General features: G+C 41.0%; 1 protein-coding gene across 1 annotated transcript in view; it reads right to left on the bottom strand.

Annotated features, from left to right (window-relative positions):
- Positions 1-241: 241 nt before the first annotated feature.
- The window catches only part of LOC120797915 (protein FAM184A-like), a 48008-nt gene continuing 38376 nt past the window's right edge, over positions 242-9873 (bottom strand). Inside the window, exons 18-24 of the mRNA XM_040141703.1 lie at positions 9730-9857; positions 9371-9555; positions 7889-8035; positions 7580-7697; positions 6414-6518; positions 4673-4800; positions 242-1136 (exon numbers count right to left, since the gene is read on the bottom strand). Coding sequence (XP_039997637.1) covers positions 1031-1136; positions 4673-4800; positions 6414-6518; positions 7580-7697; positions 7889-8035; positions 9371-9555; positions 9730-9857 — 917 coding nt within the window. The 3' untranslated portion in view covers positions 242-1030. The remainder of the gene's footprint in view (positions 1137-4672; positions 4801-6413; positions 6519-7579; positions 7698-7888; positions 8036-9370; positions 9556-9729; positions 9858-9873) is intronic.

The following is a 9873-nucleotide window of genomic DNA, read 5'->3' as shown; positions in this document are numbered from 1 at the left end:
GTATATTGTAATTTATCGTACTGTAGAGGCCAAAAAAAAAAAAAAAAAAAAAACCAACCAGAATCTTCAGCTAGGTCTGTCCCTTTTCCTAAAATACATGTCTGAATGAGAAATACATATTTATACTGCGGATGAGCCTGCAGCATGAAAGATGATAATCAAGGCAACGATCTGTTCGTCCTGGCTGAACTTTGAAAGCACTTTCAGTCAGATTACAGCTTGTAAGACACATGATGATGAACAAAGAAGAAAAACTCAGTTTATATGGAGCTAAAAACATATTCTCTTGATCTACAGTGTGCCACTTCATCCCTCTAACACACTTTATACTCACTACGTAACTGCAGTTTGTGACACACTGGGCCACAATGATCAGAATGATCATGAGGGAAATGATTTCATAGAGGTTTGGGAGATTCTAAAAGTTTCATGCTACTGATACAGTAGACTTACTGGCAATTGCTACTTTAAGACAATAATTCAGTTGTATTACAACTTGGGTGATATTTTGGTATTCTTGGCCATCATTTCTGTTGTTTATGGCAAACAACTTGATTCACCAAAGTAATCACTGAGATCTGGGAACACAATCCAGCGGTTTATCCAAATGATCTAAACCACTTAATTTCTCCATTTACACTGTTGGGTCTTAGTTTATCAAAATGAAAATTCACGGGGAAGTCCTTCAAATGTTTAAGGTTACATTTCTTTCTTACCACTTAGCACTCATAAAGGTTTTGCAGAATTGCAGATGGTATAAAATAACGGAATGAGTAGACAAATTACGGTAAACTAAGTTTTTTAAGTCCCCTCACTACCAATGCACACTTTCATGATGACGCACTGACAAGCCCGATGTGCACAATGCTCGTCATGTATGGAGGCCATAAGGTTTTAATCACTGAAATGCACGTTTGAATTGAATGTCGCCCAAATGACTTTCAAAACCTGCAATTTGATCGCTGTCCAACTTTAGCTCTCTGTCCCATTACTTCATCTTTTGACAGAATTGGGAATTTTTTTTTGCCAGTCAGAAAGAGAAGTACTGGGAGTACAGCTCCTCTTCGTATTCTTTGCTTTTTCCTGCCTCCAACCCCCTCGGGTCTGATGTCATCGCAGCATTGGCTTCAGGAAGGCTGAGGGAGAGAAGAAAGTTTTTTTTAAAAATGCTAAAGTGAGAGGGAGGATGAGACAGAGATGCTCAAATGGAAATTCACAAGCACACTGATACGCACAATAAGATATACGTAGCTTGTAAGGCACCATCAGAAGAGAAAATAAAACACAGAGAAATTCCATTTACATGCTGTGATCATTGGCTGTGCCGGTGCCAGAGTCAGTGAGTGATCGTAGCTGGGGTGAGGACCACAGTCCATGAGTCCATGCATGAATCTTATACGTTGCTAAAGTGGAGATTTTACATTGCTGTACTTTTATATCCCATTTTTATCACATTCATTTGATTTTGACATGTGCAAGGAGGAGCTCCACCTGAGGTACAGCCGCCCTACATTTCAATGGTTAAACCTAAAGAGTGGACTTCTCTCCATCCATCTGTTTTAAATACCCACTTATCCTGTGTAGAGTCACAGGGTGATGCAGCCTTTCCCTGCTAGCATTGGGGGAGAGGCAGGGTACACTTCAGACAGGGCACCGGTCTATCACAGGGCTGACACACAAAGACCGACAACCATTCACACAGACAATTTTAGAGTCCCATGGGAAGAGAGATTTGAAGCCCCAGGAACCAGGATTCAATATGGAGCAAAGTTGGCAGAGTGTACTGTAAGTACAGGTCCCACTGGCCCAGAATGACCTTTCCCTTATACACAGTCATCACAAAAGAAATGGCTGCAAAATGATAACCACATGTTGTGCTGACCATCACCAACAGTCCAAGTAATAATTAAAGCCTCAAACTGTTGAATCAGTCATTTTTTTTTTGTGCTGTCCATGTATGTGGGAAGCCGCTCAGCTCAGCCAGAGATGGTCTGCACGTGTTAGTTTTCTTAATACATTAATGATATAAACCCTGGTCCTTCGTGCTGTGAGGCAGCAGTGCTAACAGCTGCACCACCGTTCTGCCCCTCGTAAACTTATGCAATACTTTTTCCAAAGGTCAAGAATGAAGCAGCGCCAATTCTACTTTCTAAATTAGGGATGGCATCCATGTTAGAAAAACCCTATGACAATCACGGGGTCCCAAGTTTTATCCAAGAAATGTGTCCTTTGACTTTAAGATTTGGTTTAATTTGCTTGTTTAACCATGTTAGTACTCTTAAAGTGCAGAGGAGGCCCTTTGTGGCTCCACAGGGAAATATTGCTGGTTCTGCTGTTTCAATTTTTTTTTTCTAACTGTCCACCACAAGCCTGACAACTGGATGTAACAAGATTACACCAATTTATTACTCTATAAAAATAAACTGTAGACCAGAATAGTAAAATAGCAAAAACAAAACAAACAAGCAAAAAAAATCAAAACAAAATACCCGTAAAACACAAAGAAAGGTGTTTTCTGCTCTTGAAATCAGCCTCTCTTAACAAACATTCAAATTCAAACTCTTCTGTTTAGATGGTTTGAAGTTTATGCCCTCCAGAGGCAGACATCCCAGTGTTTTCTAACCATTGTCCTTCATTTCCTCTTACACTATGTGTTCACTGCATTTTTACTGGTAGAACAAAAGCAAAACAGTGTTACCTGGCAAGATTCACATTTGCACATTGCTGCAATGCTTTCAAATCAGTCATTTTTTGCTTTGCTTCACTTGAAAATCCCATTGAGACTGATTTGCAAGTGCAAAGTTTCAGGGTTGGTTATTATTTTTTTTTTTATAGGCAGTAAAAAGCAGACAGGGGATGATATTACAGATATGCAGTATATTTCAAAGAAGATTCTGTCTCTGATAGCGTCATGATAAGAAATGGGAAAATGAGATGTTAAAGCATAATGGATCAAAAGGGGATTATAGTGTATCTTCATTATTTTCCACTGCTGATCCTGAACTAATGGAGGAAGACTGCAGCGCTCTGTGAAATGAACAGATCAATTTGTTACTCAGTACTGGCTGAGGCTTAAATTAAAACTCCATGAACAAAATGAAGGCCTCTAAATCCCTCATGGCACACATACTCTAGTTTTGTCTCATACTTAATCATTGGGTAAGATCACAACAAAACAAAAAAGAAAAAACAAAAAAACAGACAAAAAAAACCCACACACAAAATTCAAATGAACTATTGAATTCTTTGAAGAACAGCTGCCTAAAATAACCAGACCAGCTAGATTTTACAGATGCTTAAGAAACTGGTCATGCCACCGAGAATGTGGTGAACAGAACCACACCTCTGACCAGCTGTGATGCTGCTTTTCATTGCTTTTCTTTCCTCCACATACTGGTCAAATAAGTGCCATGCAGGTTTGTCAGGTGAGACAGCATTCTGCTCCACTGTTTCATTTCCCATACGACCCCACGAACAAAACAGATACAGCATCAGTTTTAAAACTGGTAACATAAGCACCACGCTGTATCAAAAGGTTTTTCTTCATGTGGTGAGGAAAAGTTGAAGATGACCAAAAGTGTTGTGCCCAAATATGTGATTGTGGCAATTTGGAGACCCAAAACTCTCCACTGAAACCCCTCCTGTTTGATTTGATTTATCATCAGCTGCAGTGAGGATTGAAATATTGTGGCTCCAATGATTCCACAGTAAACAATAAACTGGAATAGTCTGTAAAATCTATACAGGAAACGTAACTAAGACCTCTGGACAAGTATTTGATGTAGTTTAGCTTGTTTGACATGAGAAGACAACATTAAATCATCCTTTAGATTTTCATGAAAGATTTACACTATTTATGGTTGGTATTTTTTCTGCAATAGCCATTCAATGTGTTTTCATAGTAGATTTCATTGTTAGTGCCGGGGTCCACCATTCCCATGCAGGATATAAAATGCCTTCACATGCACGAGCTTAACCAGGACTGAAATGTTAAGGATAGTAACTTTCCATCGCAAACAACTGCAAAAAATATAAAGGATGACACAATAAAGTTACAAGACTTTTTCCATTGTGGTCCTTGATATAAGAAAGCTAAGATGTGTGATGTCTACATCATCATAGTTTGCTACTATAGTTTAATTTCGTTCAGGATCTTGAGTGAATTTACAATCTTTCGCAACACTTGCAGTGAAGTGCCATGCTTTCTGGCAGTTACACTAGAATTTATGGTGTACAGGATATTCCTTGATACAAATAATTTAAACGTAAATTAATTTCAGGTTAATCGTCAATGACAACATTTTACATCTAATTTAAATGTTCCGTCTTTGTAACTGTTATCTACGAATGTCTATCTATGGAATGGATACCTGGCTCAGTAGGTGGCTTCTAGTTTAAATGCAGATTATACAGATTTTAATTCCTCAAGTGTAAAAAAGGGATGGATGTCGGTCATATCAGAGGTGGGTTATAAATATTTACCTTTTAGAAAAAATGAGCCCTTGTTCAGGTTTTGGGGAGAGGGTCGAAGATAGGGGGGGCGGAAACTAAGGGGTCAGGTGAGAGATACAGGCAGTGGGGGCAGCAAACATCAGTTAATTCACTCCCTGAATTAGGTGAAGTGAAAGTGAACTGAGGGCAAGTAGTGGAAGTAAGTCACATTAGTTCTCACCTCCCAATGCTTTGTAGGCCCTGATGCTGCACCAGGGGTTCCTGAGGATGAGGAGCATGAGGAAGAGCAAGGCTTGGCATGGGATGATGTGGAGGATGAGGAGAAGGTGGAGGAGGAGGAGGAAGATGCTGAGGAAAAGGAGAAGGAGGAGGAGAGCTGAACAGTGGCAGGGCTTTCCTAAGTCGGGGGAGGGACCGCTGGAGGGGGGAGAGAGGAGGTGCAAAGCCTCCTCCTGATCCTACCTCCTCCACCTCCTGTCCCCCCTCTTCCTCTCCTTCGTGACTCATGGTGGGAGGGCTGACGAATCGGAGAGCTGTCTGGCTAGGAAAGCTGGCGAAGCGGTGATCTGATTGGCTGCCTGCTTTTAACTATAGACACACATAGAAAGGCAGGGTCGGGGACGGTGATTCTGTATTACAGGGATGTACTTCGTTTTTTGAGAGGATTAGCAGCTGTTATCACCATTAACTGTGGCCTTTGTAAGTACAGACAGTTAGAAGTGACATTAAGTTGATGGAAACCAGAAGAAATAGCAAATAAATAAATAAAATTAAAAAAAAAAAAAAAAAAAAAGCTTTTCTTTGGAATGGACTTTGAGAATTAAGGAGACATCGACAACTGCAATCAGAAGGAACAACAACTCTAATCCAGAAAATCTGTGTAGGTAGAAATGGGCCTAGAATGACTTCTAAATGTTCCCTGATAGGATCCGCTGGTACTGTCTCTCAGTGGTTTTCTTAAAACTATCCCCTAGAGTCACCAAAGCCAGATGTTTTCTAATCCTACACATTGGAGCTCAGAGGTACAAGTAAGGGAATCAAGGACGCATATGTTATCTAATACGAAGAGCCCACGGTGAACATCACAGGCATGAAGAGGAAGAGGAAGAGGAGGAGGAGGAGGAAGAGGAGGACAGGACTGATGCTATGATGCTGAAATCAAGCGTTATTGTTTCTGAATGACTCCAGGGATCAACAGTAGGTATGACAGATGTGTACATATAAGAAGGCGGCTGTGAAACATGAAGTGAGACTGAATGTTCCCACACGCAGCTGGTTTTCAGGAAGAACGGGGTGATTTTGTGCTTTAGTGATTCATAGTGCTCAAACAATGGGCTAAGTTCAAGGTAACAATCATAAAAAAGACAGCAAGAGGATTAAATAAAATTAAAATAATTAAAATATACCAGTAAACATGTAATAAAATCAAGCATAAGGATTACAAATACTCCTCTCTTCTGAGTTGAGTTGGATATGGTACAATGACAATACGGTAGGTTTTAATTGTCCCTCACTGCATGGTTGTTGCTTTAATACAGGCACATATACAGAACAATGTAGAACATTATTATGACAGTTACCTTTATTACCTTCAATAATGATCAATAACTTTATAATAGCTGAATATAAAAGGTAGACACCACATATATTACAAAATGGGTGTCTGGGTCTGAGAGAATGTGTTTTGGATGTGTGTATGTGGTTTTACATGCTCTTGCATGTGTCCAATTGAAGTGTGTGAGGCGAAAACCCAGCGCATGCGTCATGAACTACAGGCGTGGCGTTTAGGGCAGAGCAGTGGAGAGCACTCATAATAAAACACTCCGTCGCACTGTGATGGGTAGCATCCATGACACTGCGAAACGCACAGTGTTTCACCTGTCTCAGGCTTTTTGGTTTTTGTCACAGGCACAGCCAGGCCACTCACTCTGCCCAGGACTTTTGGTAATGAGACCGCTCACCTTGATAAGAGGGTTGATGACACCGACATTGGCACTGGAATTGAAGACCTTGCTGAAGCCCGTCTCTCTGTTGACCAGCTCCAACTGGTAAAACTTCTTGTCATCCTTTAAAAGAAAAAGATAACATGTTAAAGTGACACTCCACCCAAAATCCAGCCAGGTCTTCTGAGCATCACGCTCACCCCCTGTAGGCTTAAAACATTTTCAAGGTTTTCAAAAGGATCAAAACGTCCAACTTCTGAAACAAACACATGAGAGCGAGTTCAGAAAGACGCCTCAGAGGAGCGCTCGATGTTATGAGCATTTTGTGACCTGGGAACAGGCATTTCCGTGTGAGGTTGATATGTCATAGTATAGTAGTATAGAGTTTGTTTTTTTGCTCCCTGTTCTGTTGGACTAAATCAACATATTTCGCAGCCAACATCCTTACCATAATAGGACAAACGAGTATACATATACAGTAGGATGCTGGTTAGACACCTGTGTTATAATTAAAAAGAAAGCATAATGTCACTGAACATTTCCATGCCCCCCCCCCCACTTTCACCACAGTTCTAACAGCACAACACAGCGCATTGTGGATTATTCCCTCGAGCAAAGTCTGCAGAGTTGTGAAATGTGCGGAGCTGCAGACTAACAGAAAGTGTGCATAAACTGCATCCACTGATGAAGACTGCGAGATGTGGAGGATTCTGTCAAACTACTACTGCCACCGTCAAGAATGAACTTTTACACTGAAATATTTAGTCATATTTTGGTGGAAATATGTTGGGTTCTCATTTTTAAATTAGTCAGCAGGAGACGTTATTCACGCTAAACTGTGTGTCTTTCTATTCTTTTTGAATACCAAAAACATACAGGGTTATGAGCCTTTCTCTGAGGCACCGTCTTTGATGACAGTGATACTGCGGTGCACATTTAGTGGAATAACTCTTTCAGCTCCAGATGATAAAATCTGCCAGCATATCTGTGACTTCAGTTTAAAAATAAAACACCAGATTTCCCTGTCTGCAAAATAATGAGCCTACACATGCATAATGGAGGAATAGAGAATGAGTTGGATTTCTGTGGATGTTGGAAAAGCTTTGTTTCAACTGTTACAATACCCAGTATTTTAAAAACTAAACCCCCCCCCCGCGACACCAGATGCCACCCACTCTACTCACCACCAGCTTTTTGACCAGAGCTTCTCTTTCGGTGACCATCTCTCTGAGCTCTGCTATAAGATGCAGGTCCTCTGGTCGACTTTCTCTGTTCCTTAACTTCTCCTCTGTCCCCTCCAACCTGGACACACAGACATGACACATATTAGGTAAATAAACTGACTGCAAAGTTTATTACAAGGGAGAAAGTAAAGATTTTTGCAACCAAAGATAGAGAAACAGAGACAGCTATGAGAATGTGTTCAAATGCTGAAACATCGGCAGCTCAAGGCAGCAACATAAGAGAATTAATCACACATTTCTGAGACTTACAGTATTTGCAGAGCAGAAATCTTGTCTTTGAGGACCTCCTGGGCCTTGTTGAAGTCAGCAAGCATGATTTGGGTTTCTCTGTGATGAACGGCACTTAGCTCCCCCAGCTCCCTCTCGTGTCTCTTTGCAAGGTCTTGTTCATGGGCCCTGTGGGAGAGACGGACAAAACTCATAAATAAACCTTGATGCAACATTCACACATAACATAAGCAGCATGCCGTTTGTGCTGGAGGCATTTTTTCCCGAAGTGTCGTACAGTATCACAATTTTAGACATTAACAGCAATCACTGATATGCCACTGGGGGCTTTTACCGCAAAAGTATCTCAACATGGATATGGCTCACAAATACACTTAATTTCCTGGCAGGGAACCATGAGATTGATGCCAGTTTTTTTCTAAATTATAGAGGACGACAACAAGATGTGCAGCTGCAAGCAAAAAAAAAAAAAAAACTCAGCTGGTACCCAAAGAGCAGAGCTAGTACAGGGAATGTCGGATCTCTTCTAAAAAGAAATGGTATCCATGACTACTGTGTCTAATGCCAAAGTCTTACTTTACCTTACTGCAATCGAAGTGGAAGGAAGTATGAAGAGTGTGCTGCATTCACATACTGTAAGTGACCACAGCAGAACCAAGTTTCCTTCTCCTTCATTAATCTTTGCTTGCAGTTAGGAAGTGCCAGAATTACTGAAGGCAGGGTAAATAGCACAGGTTGCTAAAGCTTGCATGACTAGCTAATGAAAATTAATATTGAAAAAGTGAAAACAATGCATGTTTTATAAAACACTTTCTTGTGTTGTTGCATTTAAGTGACTGTGTTTTCCCACTCATTTCAATGGAGTTCATCTTTTTGGAGCATTTGGCTTTAGCATTTAGCTGCGGGGATTTTGTAGCGCGCAAAGGGCATCAAATATGTGCATTAAAGCCCTTTGCACATCAAGGTCAGGTTGCCGGTCATGAGGAGTAATACTCAGCCTCTAAAAGCATTTGCATAATATTTTATGTGGCTCTAGAGGACCTTGAGATTGAGAAACTAGCCCTGGAAGAAACCTTTTAAGACCGTGTATACCAACTACACAACTAGAGGCGTATGTTGTCCTGAGACAAATATGTTGAGGTTGAATGTGTGTGTGTTAAAAGTCACAAAAGTTGATCGAAAACTGAGCAGAAACTCGCTGCACAGATGAGTTTTGAAGCCTGCACCCTTCCCAAGATGCTGCTTTTAATCATAAGCTGTTCAGATGGTTTTTCCCATATGACATGAGTGCAGGATTAGTTGTCTGCAAACTGGGTCAGTTACTGTTGAGTCACAGTTAGTTCAGCCCCCTCAGTAGTAATAACATAAAAGAGAATGTTTACATATGAAATATACCACGTTTTCACATATAATTTAGAGAATTGAGGTGTTGTTCTATCGCCTCTGATCATGAAATCATGCTTAGCTCTAAACTGTCTAATGTACCATTTTGGTGTAATGTACCTTATCTGATGGTTAGCTTCACTGCGGACCCGCAGCACCTCTTTGCCCTTCAGCTCCAGCTCTCTGGTCAGAGTGTCGATGGTCTCGTTCAGAGAGTGGATCTCGTGGTCTAGATCGGTGATGCGGTTGCTACGAGAACACACCTCCGACTGCAGGTCTGAAATGCGGACCAGGAGCTCTTGTTCCTGGAAAATATAGATGTATGGTGTGCACATTAACGGAGGAAGAATACAAAAACAATTAGTTGTTAGTTGTTTGGAGATGCTAACAGTGTGGGTGTCTGTTACAGAGCTAGGTCACAAACATACACTCAGGCAAAAGAGAAGAACAAAAAAGAAAACAGACACCGTCACAGTTACCTGCTGGTGGCTGTGCTCCATAGCGTTCTCTAGGTCCCGTTTGGCGGCACTGTTTTCTTTAAGATGAATCTGCTTTAGATGCTCTATGGCCGTAGCATGGAGGTGGTTCAGCTCTGCACGAAGAGAGGCTGGAAGACAGAGAGA

This window comes from Xiphias gladius, chromosome 13 (genome assembly GCF_016859285.1).
Source record: "Xiphias gladius isolate SHS-SW01 ecotype Sanya breed wild chromosome 13, ASM1685928v1, whole genome shotgun sequence".
Lineage (NCBI taxonomy): Eukaryota > Metazoa > Chordata > Actinopteri > Istiophoriformes > Xiphiidae > Xiphias > Xiphias gladius.
This window is presented reverse-complemented; position numbering and strand designations above follow the sequence as displayed.